Source organism: Halichoerus grypus, chromosome 6, assembly GCF_964656455.1.
Source record: "Halichoerus grypus chromosome 6, mHalGry1.hap1.1, whole genome shotgun sequence".
In the NCBI taxonomy this organism is placed as follows: Eukaryota; Metazoa; Chordata; class Mammalia; order Carnivora; family Phocidae; genus Halichoerus; species Halichoerus grypus.
This window is the reverse complement of record NC_135717.1, coordinates 122,245,409-122,262,106: the sequence shown is the minus strand read 5'-3', so window position 1 is coordinate 122,262,106 and position 16,698 is coordinate 122,245,409. Positions and strand designations below refer to the sequence as shown.

Here is a 16,698-nt window from a genome sequence, read left to right as displayed (position 1 = left end):
ACTTCATTTTTACTTTTTTTCTGCAAAACTACAGTAGTGGCCGTTTTGCGAAGCTTCTGGGACGATGAGCCGTAGGATAGGGTAGAGGATGCGAGCTTAGAGTAGGGATAGGACTTTTCACTTATCCAGGTCCCAGGGTGAGGAGGGAATGGCCCCCGACCTCGTAGATCGGGGCACTTCAGAAAAACCGGGACTGCGGGGGTTGGGAACATCCCCGCAGCTGCTGGCGCCGCGGCCAGGCCGGCGGTCCCCGGGCCGCGTGGGAGTGGGAGGTGGGGCCTTGGCGGGGGTCCCGAGTGGCGCGGTGGCCGGACCCCCGCGGCTGGGGGCGGGCGGAGTCTTGGGGGGGAGGGAGGGGGCTCCCTCCCGGCCCACCCGGCCCACCCGGCCCCCGGCCCCGCCGTTGGGGGGCGCTGCCTCCTCCCGGGCGGCTGGGGGCGCTGCGGCCAAGCGGCGGGGGGCGCTGCCTCCTCCGGGACGGCGGGGGGCGCTGCGGGCCGGGCGGCGGGGGCGGCCCGGGCCGGCGCGGCGAGCGGCGCGGCGGATGGAGAGTCTGGCCGCGGCCGGCGGCGCCGCCTCCTCGTCGGGCCGGGCACGGCGGGCCGGGGCCTTTGTGTGAGGCGGCGGCGGCGATGGTGCTCGGGCCCCGCGGAGCCGGGTAAGCGCGGCCCGGCTGAGGGCCGCCCCTGGCCGAGGCCCGACCCCCGTCCCGGCCTTTCTCTCGCTCTTGCTTGGCTCCCTCCTGCCGGCTCCCTTCGGCCCGACCCATCATCCCCGGCCGCGCGCCGACCCGGGCCGGTCCCGCCGCCCATCCCTTCGCTCCCGTCCGGCCCGGCGCCCCCGGAGACGCCCCGGGGGAATCCCCCGCCGTCTGGGGAGGGACCGAGGTGCTCGGTGGCCCCCAGGTGGAGCCCCCCAGCCCGATCCAACGCCCTTCTTCCTGGGTTCGACCCTCCAGAGGGGAGACTGCGGCACCACGGGATTGTTGGGGTGCCTTCTCGGAAGTTCCCAGTCAGCCCCCCTCCCACCCCCCACTCAGGCTTCCCAGTGTCCCAGTCTGATGTGTGGCCACCAGGGCCCGGGATCTGCTTCACTGGTATCCCAACAATGCGCAGAAGCTTCTTGGACCCCAGAAAAAGTTGGGAGTTTGTAGAAGGTGGTGAGGTGGAGAAAGGGGCTGCGTTGCGCCGGGCGAGTGGTGAGACTGAAACCGCATGCAGCTAGCTTGTCTTCCTTAGGCATACAGGACTCGAAAAGGGGGGCAAGTGGGATCCAGCAAGCCTTTAGCAGTCTTGCCTATATAATTAGACGCCTTCTTAGGGCATCAAGTAAGTCTTTTAGTTCTGGTCAGCATATGCATAGATCCCAAAAAGGGTGGTTTAAAAAAAAAAAAAAAGCATATTTAAGTAATAGTAAATGCTACAGTGTATTCTAGTTTGCTTTATTTCTTTGGGTCCTGAGTGTTTTAGCTTCATCCACAGCATAAAGAGAAGGTGACAGAGAAGTATCTGGATGGCTCTGAGTTATGGTAGGGAGACATCAGAACTCATGAACGAGCAAGAGGTTTATTTAGGGACTGGAAGGACGGAGCCTTGATAAGAAAAAGAACAAACTTATCTTGCCCTCAGCAGCTAATGGAACTTTGCTAATGGTGTTCAAGTGCCGATATGGCATTTGGCATTGCAAGAGAAGTGAATGTACACAGTGAGATAGGAAAGCTTGTTTGGGGGAAGAAATTAGGAGATTAATGTGAGCCCGCCGTGTGGTGATGAAGTGAAGGATTGTGTCCGAGAGGTTGCCTCTGGCTTGGCACTAAAGCACTAGCTTCTGTCCAACCAGGCCTGCCACCTCTCTTACTGAGTCTTACAGACGGCCCTATCAGGGTTTTCTCAATACTTGCGGGTTTCGTTGTGACGACTCTGTCTTTGGGAATATGCAGGGAGAGAGGTCACCGTCCCATCATTTGTCCTTGCCCCCAGCAGCTTGGAGCAGCTCGCCCTGTCCATGGGCTCTTGCTCCCCACCCAGGGCTTCGAAACACTCAGACTGGCGGTGTTTTCTTCTGCACAGCTCCTCGCTTGCAGGTATCTGTTTGGCCATCCATCTCTTCCTTTTACCGTCCACAGATGAACCGTGCTGATACAGAGGCAACTTCGTAGGAGCTGCTAAGATGGGCATGAGGATCAAACTGCAAAGCACCAACCACCCCAACAACCTGCTGAAGGAACTCAACAAGTGCCGGCTCTCAGAGACCATGTGCGATGTCACCATCGTGGTGGGGAGCCGCTCCTTCCCGGCCCACAAAGCCGTGCTGGCCTGCGCGGCTGGCTACTTCCAGAACCTCTTCCTGAATACCGGGCTGGATGCTGCCAGGACCTACGTGGTGGACTTCATCACCCCCGCCAACTTTGAGAAGATTCTGAGCTTTGTCTATACTTCAGAGCTCTTCACAGACCTGATCAATGTTGGGGTCATCTATGAGGTAGCCGAGCGCCTGGGCATGGAGGATCTCCTTCGGGCCTGTCACTCCACCTTTCCTGACTTGGAGACCAGTGCCGTGGCCAAGCCCCTGGCCAGCAGCGGGGAGAGCCACTCGGGTACCCAGAGCTGTAGCTCAGCAGAGCCTGCCTATCCCCTCGGAGACCTCCGGGGGGGCGGGGAGCATTTTGGTCCCGAGAGGAACTATGTATTACCTAGTGATGCCGGAGGAAGCTGTAAAGAGGAAGAGAGAAATGTCACCGGTGACACTAATCATAGCCTGTCTTCCCTGCCACCAAAGACGGAAGACCATGATGCCCCTGCTCCTTTCACCTCCGTCCCTAGTGTGGTGACTCAGCCGGTCCTCGGCACCGTCAGCACGGGCATCCAAACCAGCACGAGCTCCTGCCAGCCGTACAAAGTTCAGAGCAACGGAGACTTCAGTAAAAGCAGCTTCTTCCCCCCTGACCATGCAATTGACATTACCACTGGGACCAACTCCTGTCTGAGCAATAGCGACCACTCCAAAGATCCGGGCTTTGGGCAGATGGATGAGCTCCAGCTGGACGACCTGGGGGATGATGACTTGCAATTTGAAGACCCCACCGAGGAGATTGGCACAGCCGAGGAGGTGATTGAGTTGAGTGACGACAGCGAGGATGAGCTGACTTTTGGAGAGAACGACAACCGAGAGAATAAGGCCATGCCCTGCCAGGTGTGCAAGAAAGTTCTAGAGCCCAACATTCAGCTCATCCGACAGCATGCTCGGGACCACGTGGACCTGCTGACGGGCAACTGCAAGGTCTGCGAGACCCACTTCCAGGACCGAAACTCCCGGGTGACCCATGTTCTGTCCCACATTGGCATTTTCCTCTTCTCCTGCGACATGTGTGAAACTAAGTTCTTTACCCAGTGGCAGCTGACCCTCCACCGACGGGATGGGATATTTGAGAACAACATCATTGTCCACCCCAACGATCCCCTTTCGGGGAAGCTGGGTTTGTTTTCCGGGCCAGCCTCCACGGAGTTGAAATGCGCTGCCTGTGGGAAGGCCCTGGCCAAAGATTTCCATGTGGTCCGGGGGCACGTCCTTGACCATCTGAACCTGAAGGGCCAGGCGTGCAGCGTCTGTGACCAGCGCCACCTGAACCTGTGCAGCCTCATGTGGCACACGCTGTCCCACCTGGGCATTTCGGTCTTCTCGTGCTCCGTCTGCGCCAGCAGCTTTGTGGACGGGCACCTCCTGGAGAAGCACATGGCCGTGCACCAGAGCCTGGAGGACGCGCTCTTCCGCTGCCACGTGTGCAGCCAGGCCTTCAGGTCGGAGGCCGCCTACCGCTACCACGTCAGCCAGCCCCGGTGCGCCCGTGCTCCTGACGGCCGGCCCGCCCCGGGGCCGCAGCACCCCGCCCTCCAGAAGCGGAAGCTGCCCGCGGAGGAGCTCCTGGGCGACGAGCTGGCTCTGCAGGGCCAGCCCGGGAACAGCAAGTACAGCTGCAAGGTCTGCGGCAAGAGGTTTGCCCACACGAGCGAGTTCAACTACCACCGGCGGATCCACACGGGCGAGAAGCCGTACCAGTGTAAGGTGTGCCACAAGTTCTTCCGAGGCCGCTCCACCATCAAGTGCCACCTGAAGACGCACTCGGGGGCGCTCATGTACCGCTGCACGGTGTGCGGCCACTACAGCTCCACGCTCAACCTCATGAGCAAGCACGTGGGCGTGCACAAAGGCAGCCTCCCGCCCGACTTCACCATCGAGCAGACCTTCATGTACATTATCCATTCCAAAGAGGCGGACAAGACCCCGGACAGCTGACTGGGTCCTGGCAGAGCTAGGGGGAGCTCCCAGGCGGCAGCCAGGACGTTGCTTTTCTGATGGCTCTCGGTCCCTCTCCAGCCGAAGTGTCAATTTGGCCTTGCTAGGAATTCCGTTCTGTCTTGTGGTTAAAGAAGAGAAAAGAAGAAAGAGCACACGAGCTGTTACTGTTTTGGAGAAGCGACGGCCCTATCACGTTTACCTCCTTCCCTGTCCTTGCCCACGAAGGGCTGCGGTTTTGATCCTTCGGAGGCTGGTCTTGGGATCTGGTCAGGCAGGCGATGTCGACTAGATCCCCTTTCCGAGCCTCTCAAGTTTTAGTTTACGGATAGGTTTTTATGCTGCTAAGAATCCAACCAACAGCCTCACTGAATAGAGGAGGTGGAGAGAGGTTTTCACCGTGGGTATTGTTGCCAGCTTGCCAACTGGGACACCTGGCTGTGAGAGAGATTTGGGGAATGTGGCCGCTCAGAAAAGACTGGTCCGCAGGGCAGCTCACCGCAGGTGCCAGGCCCGGCCCTCGGCAGGGCAAAGGCAGATTTGGATGGGGGCGCCTGCCCGTTTCCACGCTCTGATCTGCCGATGGGACAGTAGACTCTTTTGGCAGCTAGATCCAGACTGGGGGCAGAGCTTTCTGTGTAGGGCAGAAAGCTTTGGGATGGATCCTTGCCGGTCGGAAGAGGTGTCCGACCGGCAGTGCCACCAGGAGGGGCGGCCCGGATGGACAGCAAGGGAGGCCCCTCTTTTCTCCTCGATTCCAAAGAAATACGATTTTATGGAGTTGTAGCCCAGGTGGCCAGGTAGGCCTTCCCTGTGGGGCAGAGAGGACAGGGAGCCGCTGTGATACAGTCATCTGTCACCTGGCTACCTCCGTCGACCTTGAGTGTCCTGGTGGAGAGGTGGGGATGTCTCTGACAGCAGCAGCCTTGCCTTAATTTACATCCAGTCTCCCACCTAGAAGCGTGTTTGACCTGTGGTGTAGATGAGAAGACCCCGTGGGGTGGCGGAGTGATGGACTGTGAGCCCTTCAGGATCGAAGGGACCCGAGTAACTGGTGGTGTGTAGCGGGATGTGCGGTCTGTCTGTCCCAGTCGGGTAACCTGTTGTTTACTTTGGGGTAACTGGCCAGGAGCTTTGGCAGCTCACTTTTGACCTGCTGGAATTTATCCTGATCTGTCATTGCATCGCCACCAGGGGGCGCAGTTGGAGGGCAGCTGATGCAGACCCGCCCTAGGTGGCTGGGATGGAGTCTGCCCAGTCCTTGGGGCCGGTTGGCTCCGTTCTTAGTGGCTTTTGAGGGGCTTCTTGCCCAAAGAAGGCTTGAGGGAGAGGGCCCTCGGATCTCGCATACTCACAAGGTAGCCCCTCAGTAAGCTCCTACTACCTCACCCTGCTCAGGCGAGCTCTGGGAGTCCCTGGCCTCGGCCCTGACACTGCGCCTGGTGGGACTCGGCAGCACCCCGGGCTGTTTCACAAGCGAGTGGTTTTAATGAACTCACAGAGCCTTTTCGGACATTGATATTTATTTATTTTTGCTTTTATATACATAGTACCCAGCATCTCTTTTGGATAAGTGACTTCAGGAAAATGAGTTTCTCCCCAGCAAGTAGCCATGTTCCAGGGGACAGTCCTGGCCAGAGATTTGAGAAACGGGGGCTAGGACGAGGGAAGGTGTCAGGCCTTTAAACAAACAAGTCCTTTTCTTTCTCTCCGGAGAGTCTCTTGCAGAATAAGCCCAGGGAACCCTTTAGGTAATGGGTGTGAGTTCTAGAAAGTTGGGGCTTATTAAATTCCTAGGCCTTTCCTGCCTGCGCTTGAGTAGACTGGGGACTGGGTTGAGGGGAACAAGTTAAATGAAGGACCTTTTTGCACATTTTCTCATCCTTCCTAAACTTGGAAAGCTATATTAAGATATACCGGCAAGCCAAAGCTCCATCCCTGTTGGACTTGCTGCCTCTCTCCCTAGCCCTAAATTGATAAAGCCTCCCAGTTGGGGTGCCTGGCTCTCCGGTAGGGTGGCTGTTACATGAAGGGATTTGTACAGGTGGCCATTTTTCGCCATCTAAACTCAAACTTGTTACGTGTTCCCTCAGGTCATTCTTGTCAGGAAAGCAGTGCTGAGACTTTTCATCCCTGACTGGCTTCCCCCTTTCTTTCCCACAACTGACCGTTGGAAATTTAAGAAGGAAAATGTGTGAAAGACCGCAGTCAAGTGTCTGCTAAGCTTTTCAAGGCTGAGTGATCCCTTCCAGTCTGTTGATGAGGACTGATTTTGGAATGGGCAGATTTGAGAGAGGCGGTACTTACTAGAAGCCAGCCAAGGTGGCCGGGCATGGATCAGTGTGCTGGAGAAACCCTTTTCCTTAACGGAGGCCATCATGGATGCTGGGTAGTCTGTATACTTAACCTGAAACTGTGAAGTTTTCCCTTTTTTGCCAGTAAACCAAAAAGCAAATCCTTGAACCTTTGCCCCTGAAACACTAAACAAAAAACTGCACCCCCTGATCCTCCTGAGGCCAAGTGGTTGATCGGGGTGGCCTGGTTGGTTGCAGTCAGACATGTAGCAGGGTCAGTAGCTCATGAGGCTTATTGACCAAACCCTGTTCCTCTGCTTGTCCCCATATTTGCCCCCCCCCCCCGTTTAGAGTCATGTTTGCTGTCTCTGCCTCCAGCCCCCCCCTTTTCCGAACTGTTTTACTTGAAACTCTTGTGTTGTGGCAAAGGGCACTCTGGGATACCTGGTTGAAGGTATTCATTTTATTTTGAGTTTTTAAACATTTTTTTTCAGCCTTCTGTTCTGTTGCCCGCTCTGCCTTAGAGCCCAGTTTAGCAGTCTGCTGTATTGTTCTGAGGTTCTCTCTGACCCCTGAATGTGTTTTCTCCTCCCTTCCTCCTCTTTCTTGTTCTGTACTCAGGACCAGCTACATAATCTGCAGAGCCCTTTGTTTAAAAATGAAGAATTTCAAGATGGCGACTGTAGAGCATTAAACCAAGCACGAGGCTATTCCCAACCTGTTTCTTAAGGGAAAAAAGTAATACTTGTATGGCACATTGGAATAAACAGCAGAGGCTGCTTATGGCCACAGGAGGGGCTCCGTCTCCCGCTTCTCCTGTGACCTGCTGCTGGCCCACTGATGCCACGGTGCCCGCTGGGAAGCTCTGCTGGGTTGTGGTATTTGGTCCTACGTTTTAAGACCCCAGCGAGTCTCTATAGTTCATGGCTAGGTGGAAAGAACGGAGGTGGGGGTTGGGCCCGGGTGACCCCTAAGAACCAGGAAGTGGGTAAAAGTTCTTTTTGACTGTCTTCCCTTCTGATCCATCAGCACCCCTTTGTCTCCAGGACAAATCTTTGGGCCTAAATACCTTCTCCCCAGTCAAGTTTAGCTACTGATGAATTTTCTTCGTCTTCTGGCCTCTTGCTGTGCCCTATTCCAGAGACTACTCAACTTTGGAAGTGAATTTAAATCCTTTTCTAGGTGGACACTGATTTTGTGGGCGTGGGAGTGGGCTGTGTGGAGAAGTCTGCCCATCTGGAGGTCCCCACACATCCTTTGGCCTCAGTCCTGCCCTGAGTGAGTCGGGAAGCACAGTGCACACAGGATTCATTTCACTGTGATCACTCATTGTCAAACTTAACATCAGAATGAAAATGAAACTGTTTTGATTTCGATGTTTCTTTAACACCCTTCCCCTGTCCAGTCCAACCTCCCCTCCCACCTCCGCTAGCGAAAGTCTCTTATGAAACCGAGAAGAGTTGTTGACGTCTAACTTCCTTGCATTAAATTAATAAGTACTGACCTCCTAATATTTAAGTGTTTACTATCTATTGCTGTAAAGTTTTGTATATTTTGTAAACTTCTTTTCCCAAATAGTAGATGTCTAAAATCGTTGTACATCTGATTCTTTTATATTCCATTGTTCGGCACAAAGTGTGGTTTTTATTTAGAATAAAAAAAGGAAATTTGAAACGGGAATTCTTTTCCTATTGACTGGGGTTACGCTGTCCCTTGAGTTCAGAAGGTCGGGGCCCAACACTCAGTAGTAGCAGCATTCTGCTCGGCAGATGCCAGGATTCCTTTTTTTTTTTTTTTTTTAAGGTTTTATTTATTTCAGAGTAAGCGAGAGAGAGAGCACAAGCTGGGGGAGAGGCAGAGGGAGATTTTATTTTTAAGATTTTTTAAAGATTTTATTCATTTATTTGAGAGAGGGAGAGCAAGCATGAGCGGGGGCAAGGGAGAGGCAGAGGGAAAAGCAGGTTCCCCTCCAAGCCTGACCCGGGGCTTGATCCCAGGACCCTGGGATCATGACCTGAGCCAAAGGCAGACGCTTAACCAACTGAGCCACCCAGACGCCCCCATAGTTTCCTTTCCTGTAGCTGGAATTCCCCGGGGTTAACCTGCTGACCTGTTTTTAGTGGCAAATTAAGTCAATAACCCACCCTTTCCAGGGGAAACCTCCCTGAGGGGATCTGTCCTGCCAGCGCCATCTGATTCACTGATGTGGTATGTCGGAGAGGAGAGAGGCGGTTCAGGGAGGAGGTGGGGGTTTGGCACGGTCTCATGGGGTTGCTGACAAGTGTACCTGCACAGAGAAGGAGGTAGACCTCAGAGGTTGGGGCGCAGTGTGGTCCATCTGGTCTCAGCACACAGGCCAGGCGTGGCGCCCGTCGTGCTCAGTGAGTGCTGAGCAGAGCAGCCTTGCTGCGGTCAGCAGAGCCGGGGCTCTGTCCTCCCTGGGCCCCAAGGAGGGGTTCATGCTGCCCAGGGTGATAACTGGTTGCCAGAGAAACCCGTGAGAAGAGTGAGCTCCTGGGGGGCTGGTCTCTGAGGTAACCCACGATGTGACAGCTGTGACACTGGGTTCCCTTCAGGAAACTTCTGGAGCCTAAGTCAGCAGAGGCAGTGATAAGGGCATCGGATTTTGGCTTGGTTTTTATGTGGGCACAAAGGAGGAAAGTCTTTTTAATGCACTTTCTGTATTGTTAGGTTAAGCCCTTACTGCAACCCAAGTCACAACCTGGACTCTCCTGGTTGAAAAAGCCTTCAGCTCTGTGCCACGGGGCATCTGTCTGTCGCTTCAGACCCTTTCAGATTTGGGTCCGGCGAGCAGGATTGGCAGGGCATTTCCCTCTGGGCTCCGAACAAACAGGGGTACATACACTGTTGGAGCACGTGTTTAATGCATCTGATGAATAAAAGTTCAGATTTCTAAGAACAGAGGGGATGGTGCTCCAGGTCAGTAAATGGTGATTCCAAGTTAAACATTCCAGAAATACTGAGCACTCGAGCAGGACAGAGGCTCTCAGTGATTAAGTTCACAAGCCCTTCATTCTGCCCAGGCAGGATTAGGATGCCAAGGACTTGGAACTAGTGGGCCGGGACCGGTTCTTAGGCTTTTTCTTCATGGACATGGTCCTAGATTCCCAAACTGATAAATGAGTCTTTTCCAGAAGACCTACTTGTTAACAAGAAGGCTTCTCTTCCTATTTATAGGACAAGCGTGAATAGAATTAAGTTGCTGGACAGGAAAATTAAGGAAAAGACCTGGCCGGGGAGAATGAAGTTTAAGGGCGAGGACCGACTTAGAACACCAGAGTTCTGCCCTGTGACGGAATCAGAAATTGGGGGACAAGGGCTGAGGGACAGCCTCTGGGAGCGTGCCCCTGCCTGTCCCAAGGTCTGCTCTCAGAATGGATGTCCCTTGATATTTTCCCATGATCTAGAGAGAGAGGGAGGGATGGGGGTGGGTTTCTGATAGCATCTCTTCCTAGAAGTCTGGAAATGTCCTAGACCCGAAGGTGGGAGCGGGTGGGCTCTGAGGAGCATTGACTCTGGGATGGCTGCTCTGCCTCGTGGGGAGGGAAGCGGGATGGATGAGGGGAGCGTATCAGCAAGGAAATGGAGCCACTTCCTGGATGGTGGGGGGGCGGCAGCAGACCTCTGCTTCACCCCCTCCATCTATCATATCACCGAGGATGCTAGGAAACGTCCTGCTGAGGCCTCCTGGTTCCTTGGCCTCTGACCCCTTGTCCTCACAGCCTCACAGCGTGGCGGGGGGGGGGGGGGGGGGATCAGCAAGCACACAAACACAAAAGGAAAGTTGTGTGAGGTCCCTGCGGAGCACACTCTTTCCGGCCAGGGTGATTGTTGAAATGAGTGTGTCAAGTTTCTGCTGAGCATCTCTTTAGCCTATCCCAGCTGGAAGTACGGATTTTGGAAAGAGCCAGAGTCATGGCTGCCTCTGTTATTTATTTCACCATTTTTCCTGAGTGTCTTCTTTAGTCCTGAGGACCGAGACAAACAGGACAACACCAAAGACCTGTTCTCTGCTCCTCCCTGCCCCCTCTCCTCCTCCCCATCTCAATTTTTTAAGACATACTCAAAATTGACCGTGCGTGTTTTGACCCTTTCCCCCTACTCCCCCCAGAATCTCTCACCTACACCTGCAGCTTTCTACTTCACCGATGGAGAGTGGGGTCCACCTCAGCCTCCTAGGAGACACTGAGGGGCGGAGATGGGTGAGGTAGTTGGCGCCTGAAAGTTCAGGCTTGGTGGTTCTGGGGGCCTGCTGCAGCGGGCAGGGTGCCCTCCTTGGTGATGATGATGGAATGCTGAGTGGAGGAGGACGAAGACGAGGAAGCACGTCTGTCCGCCCTGGCCCGGGCCTTGGGAAGGTAATGGACCACAGCACTCAGCAGCTGGTCCCGGAATCTCGGGCTGAGAAAGTTGTAAAGGAGAGGGTTGACGACACAGTGGAGCATGGCAAAGCAGTCGATGACGTCGTAGAAGAAGTAGAGCAGGTGGACCAGGTAGCAGTGGAGGGAGACGTGGGTGCCGTGCAGTGTGAGCAGGAGCAGGGTCACGTGGTAGGGCAGCCAGCAGACGGCGAAGACGACGACGTAGGCGCACACCAGAATGCAGTGGCGCCGGCCCTCGGGCCATCCTGCCTGCCGGAGGCGGCAGGCCGTCAGCACGTTGAAGACCACCATGAGCGGGAAGGGCAGCAGGAAGCCCAGGACGGTGGTGGACAGGGCCACCGCCAGGGCCCACGTGCTGTAGGTTTCAAAGGGCGCCATGAAGAGGCACATGGGCTCGGAGCTCTCCACCAGCCGGATGTGCAGCACCTCGGGCAGCGGGATGATGGCCGAGAGGACCCAGACTCCCGCACACACGGCCCGCCGCAGTCGGTGCTGCTGGCCCTGCCAGGAGGGCGACGTGTTGGTGAGGCTGATGTAGCGGTCGATGCTGAGGCACACCAGGAAGAAGATGCTGCTGTACATGTTGGCAAAGTAGAAGTAGTGCGTGAAGCGGCAGGAGAAGCTGCCCCAGAGCCAGGTGTAGTCCAGCATGACCTCCAGCATCCACACGGGCAGAGACAGGACGATGCCCAGGTCTGCTATGGCCATGTTGAGGATGTAGAGGTTTAGCAGCCCCGCCCGGCCCAAGCAGCGCCAGTTGACGCAGATCACCAGGACGTTCTCCACCAGCCCCAGCACAAAGATGGCCAGGTAGAGGACAAAGAGGACCACCTGCTTGGTGTCCTCTCTGAGCTCCATGTGGCACTCGGGCAAAGTGTGGTTGAAGAAGTGGAGCAGTTCGTTCCAGTTGTGGATCTCTCCGAAGTCGCTGGCAGGTGCCGTGGTGAAGCCCTGTGTGGGGGCAGGCCCCATGTTGTCCTCGACTGACATTAGGACCAGCGAACGCCTAGTGGGGAGAAGAGAGGGTTGGAAGAGAACGGAGACCTTGAGAGCAGCCTTAGGTCTCAAGTTAGCGGGCCCCAGAGACCAGGAGGCTTTGGGAAAGGACTCCGGGTCTGAAGAGGCAAGAGAGAGAGTTTAAACACTCAAACTGTGGAGAACTAGTACACAGCTCACTTGCCGGCCTTGACCTGCGAGCAGAGACATTTTGTTAGGGCTCAGTGGCGCGAGAGAACCGAACTGTGCCCAACCAGACTCCTTCCCAGCCTGGGGGCTGGGGTCCCACCGTAGCTCCGGCCACAGGCTGCCTCCGACCTCCATTTCTCTTCTGGCACCTCACCCCTTGGCCCTTTCACGTGGGAAGTCTTACTGTGTCTCGCCTTTGGGCTATGGATGTGGGACACACACACACACACACACACACACACACACACACCCCTCATTTATCCCCAGGGACATCTGTGGATCATGCATGAAAGCCAGTTTGTCTTCTCGCCCTGATTCCTTTCTTTCCTGAAACGGAGACACCCACCTGCGTTTGTGTCAGGAGTGCTTCTAGCCCTGGAGGACCGGTGGGTCTGGGCTGTTGCGGAGCCACAAGGAGACTGGAGGGACGGTGGCCGTGGGGCTGGCTTCGCTGTGGGCTTCAGGGCCGTCCTTCTCATCCGGGAAGCAGTATCACTGGCTGAGGCTCTGTGGGAGAGGGTCAGGGTTTTTCCTGCCTTCCCCCAATCCAGATAGAGGGGAAGTCACAGCAGATGACCCAGTGTGCCAGTGGCAGGGAGGAGTCAGGCTGGAAGAGTGAAGATCCTGACTCGACTCACTAGCTGTGTGAAGTCACCTCTTTACGCCTCAGTTCTCTCCTCTGCAAAATGGGACAATACTATTTACTGTTAGGGGTGTTGTGAGAATTAAGTGAGCCCACAGGGTGAAGTGCTTAGCACAGGGCCAGGCCTGTGGTAAATGCTTTCCACATGTATGTGTTTTCCGTTCTACGTGGGCTTGGAATCCCACTCTCCCGTGTCTGTCGATTCCTACTAAAGCAGAACTGGATGGGGGTGGGCAGGCTAAAATAAATCTGAAAATCAGCCAGACTTTCAGGCATGCTGCCCTTCCCCACTGGCTCGCACCCACCCTGCATTTTGGCTCTGAGGGGAGAATCTGGAGAGAGAGGGAAGACTGGGGGGCGGTATGGAAAGGGAGCTGTGTTGAGCTCCAGGGAGTTTCCTGGATGGGGAGGGGGAGAACAGCATCCTTCCCCTCCTGCTTCATACTTCTCATGAAGTGTGGCCAAGGGTGGCCCAGAGAGAGACAGGCAGACACCAAGCTTCTCTCTCCTTTCAAGCCCTAAGCTAAGGCTCAGAGCCCGCGGATTTGTGTCGTCCTGTGACAGCAGAGCTTCTAGCTTCTCAGAGCACTTTCGCCGCAGTTAATCATTTGATCCCTGAGATATCCTGTGGTTTCCCCTGTGGGGACAAAGGATGGGCTTTCTTATCCTCTGTTAAGCCCAGAGAGGTCACCTGTCTCACACAGGCCACCCGGTGCCGATGGTAGAGCCACCTGGAGCCGGGCCCATGTTCTGTGGGCTGTAGGGCCGAGGGTGTGTTGGCCGGAGGGGACTAGGAATGCCTATCTAATCAAAGTGAAGGTCCCATACCAGTACCAACCGTTCTAAGGTGTCCAGTTCGGTGACATTTAGCACATTCAGGTTGTTGTGTAGCCACCACCTCGATGCACATCCTCACATGTTCATCACCCCAAAAGAAAACCCCATATCCATCAAGTACTCCCTATTTCCCTCTTCCCCCAGCCCCTGGCAACAACCATTCTGCTTTCTGTTTCTGTGGATTTACCTGTTACGGATATTGAATATAAATGTGTGACCTTTGTGTCTGTTTTCTTTTTCACTTTTTCATCCACACTGTAGCACATATCTGTACTTCATTACTCTTTAAGGCTGAGTAATATTCCACCGCGAGGCTATGCCACATTTTGTTTATCCATTCAAGGAGGGGAATTCTTTTTAAGTTTGCTAATTGATTTTTTATTGTGGTGAAATAAGCATAACATCAAATTTACCATTTTGGCTATTTTTAAAAAAGATTTTATTTATTTATTTGAGAGAGAGAACACGAGTGGGAAGCAGACTCTCCGCTGAGCAGGGAGCCCGACATGGGGCTTGATCCCAGGACCCTGGGATCATGACCTGAGCTGAAGGCAGATGCTTACCCGATTGAGCTCCCCAGGCGCCCCCCATTTTAGCTATTTTTAATTATACAGTTCAGTAACATTAAGTAAGGGGTGCCTGGCTGGCTCAGTCGGTAGAACATGCAACTTTTGATCTTGGGGTGTGATGAACTCGAGCCCCATGCTGGGCATAGAGATTACTTAAATAAATAGTAAAATAAGTATGTTCACATTGTTGTGCAAACATCACCACCAATCGTCTCCATGAGAGGGGATATTTTTAATTTTGCAGTTTTCTTAAGCCCCCAAAGAAAAACCAGTTCTCTACTCACACTTCTGACACCAAACATGTAGGGGTTTTTTCCCCCATACTAACCAATTTTCCAACCCCCCGGACACCAAGTGGGTGTCCTAAAATCTATCATTTCTTTTTTTTTTTTTAAGATTGTTTTTTTTTTGACAGAGAGAGAGATAGCGAGAGAGGGAACACAAGCAGGGGGAGTGGGAGAGGGAGAAGCAGGCCTCCTGTGGAGCAGGGAGCCCGATGCGGGACTCGATCCCAGGACCCTGGGATCATGACCTGAGCCGAAGGCAGACGCTTAACGACTGAGCCACCCAGGTGCCCCTAAAATCTATCATTTCTGACACCAACCTGAAATTAGTGTCAGACTCCCCAGGTTTAAGGGCTCAGTCCCATAGGACTGTTTTCACCTTAGATACTGGTCACAAATAATGGGTCCGCAAGATACCCACACTTCTGTCCAACATGGTTACAAAGCTCCCACAATCCCACCACCTCAGTTTCAATAATTTGCTGGAGTGGTTCACAAAACTCAGGAAAACAGTCACTTTGGGTACTGGTTTATTATAAAGGATACAAACGAACAGCCAGATAAAGAGGTATATAATGTGAGGTTGGGAAGGGTCCTGAGTTTTGTCCCCATGGAGTTGGGGTACAGTGCCCTCCTGGCATGTAGATATGTTCACCAACCCAGAAGCTCTCTGAACCTCATAGTTTAGGAATTTTTATGGCTACTGAAACCCATAGGCATGATCTATTATTAGTTTTATCTCTAGTCTCTGACCTATCCCCAGAGGATGGGAGGTGAGGTTGGAAGTTCCAAGCTTCTAATCAAGGCTTGGTATTTCTGGGAACCAGTCCCCATCCTGAAGCTATCTAGGAAATTTTCTAAGGGATTTAGGAGCTCAGGAATTGGGGGCTGATATCTTTCTTATTATGTCACACTTCTACTCCCACATCAGACCTCCCCTAGATCAAGAAATCTGTCATGAAAAAAAAAAAAAGAAATCTGTCATGATGAGCTGTGACAATGTAAAATGTGGTTTGCTTTGATTTTTTTCCAGACTCTTCTACTCTCTCTCTCTCTTTAGGATCTCAGTTTCTATCCTATGGATATCGTTTTTCAATAGGGAGCCTTCTGAGAATTCTCACTTCCTCCCTTGTACTTTTGACCCATGCAGACGGAGGCTCTACTAGACCATCCCTCCAGGAAGACCCTAGTTCTGGTCTCTGTTCTCTCTACACATTCTGACTCATTGCCATTTCCATTCCTCTCAAGACTGCATTTTAGTGGCTCACGTCTCCTGGGTCTCCGATTCTTTCATCCCTGGACCTTCCCCCCACCATGCGGAGACATCATCCCCTGCAGCCTTGCCTCCACCTGCCCTCAAGCCCCCTGCCCCCACATCACTGAATGTGTACTTGCAGCAAGAGGAAATGCTGGTGGTGCCTTCTGGCTGAGGCACAGAGGGAAAGCTGCTCCCTCAGGAAGAAATAAGCGACAGCTCTGCAGTTTTCATGTGGCTGTTTTTCTTCGGAGGGAGGAGGTGTGCAGCTGGAAAGAGAGAGATTGGAGGGAAGGGAAAGGCAGAGGGGGCAGGACCCAGGCTTCTTGCCAGCCTGAGCGGGGGGGGGGGGGTGGGGGGGTGGGAGGGGGGCCAAAGAGCTTTGCTCCAAGTAACAGAAACCATCAGCAGCAAAACAATTCCTGGAAATTTGCTCTTTCTCCTTCCTACTCCCCCCAACTTTTTTTTCCAAAAAATGTAGACAAGACATTGTAATCAACAATCAGAAAGGAAGGAAGGTACCAGGGAGGAGTTATTGGAGACACAGATAAAAGCAGGCAGCTTCCCAGGGTCAGGTGGGGGCCAAGGGCTCGTGCCTGGACCCTGGAGGAAGGGGCTGCACAGGCCAGCCCAGGAATCCCCCCATTTGGCTGGCCTGTGTGACCAAGGACCCTATATCATGTGTGGAGGGCAGATGGACTGTGGACCCGTCCAGGCTTAGGACTTTGACAACGATCGTATTTCCATCGCCAGCCTAGCTTCCAGGAGGTCACTGAGGGCAGAAGCCAAGCCCAGCCACAGAAGTCATTCTGCCCCGCTGCCACAGCTTCTCCATGCCAGGGAGGCGGACTTGTCTGCCCAACAGCACCAGATAAGGAGCTCCCCAAGGCTCCCCAAAGAAGGAGGTGGTCCAGCGACCCTGTCCTTGATTCTGC

General features: G+C 54.1%; 2 protein-coding genes across 2 annotated transcripts; one reads left to right on the top strand and one right to left on the bottom strand.

The window, feature by feature from the left end:
• The first annotated feature begins 515 nt into the window (after nt 1-515).
• Nucleotides 516-8,261, top strand: ZBTB39 (zinc finger and BTB domain containing 39). Its single transcript, XM_036094575.2, has 2 exons — nt 516-658; nt 2,126-8,261. Exon 2 carries the CDS (start codon nt 2,170-2,172, stop codon nt 4,291-4,293), a length of 2,124 nt encoding a protein of 707 aa, XP_035950468.1. The 5' UTR covers nt 516-658; nt 2,126-2,169; the 3' UTR covers nt 4,294-8,261.
• Nucleotides 8,262-10,510: 2,249 nt separating this feature from the next.
• ACKR5 (atypical chemokine receptor 5) lies at nt 10,511-12,657 on the bottom strand. The gene is made up of 2 exons (XM_036094580.2): nt 12,522-12,657; nt 10,511-11,996 (listed from the first exon to the last, which is right to left on the bottom strand). Exon 2 carries the CDS (start codon nt 11,978-11,980, stop codon nt 10,835-10,837), a length of 1,146 nt encoding a protein of 381 aa, XP_035950473.2. The 5' UTR covers nt 11,981-11,996; nt 12,522-12,657; the 3' UTR covers nt 10,511-10,834.
• Between the last annotated feature and the right edge of the window lie 4,041 nt (nt 12,658-16,698).

Coding starts and splice junctions, on each gene's coding strand:
- ZBTB39 (XM_036094575.2), top strand. CDS start 2,170: ATGGGCATGAGGATCAAACTGCAAAGCACCAACCACCCCAACAACCTG.
- ACKR5 (XM_036094580.2), bottom strand. CDS start 11,980: ATGTCAGTCGAGGACAACATGGGGCCTGCCCCCACACAGGGCTTCACC.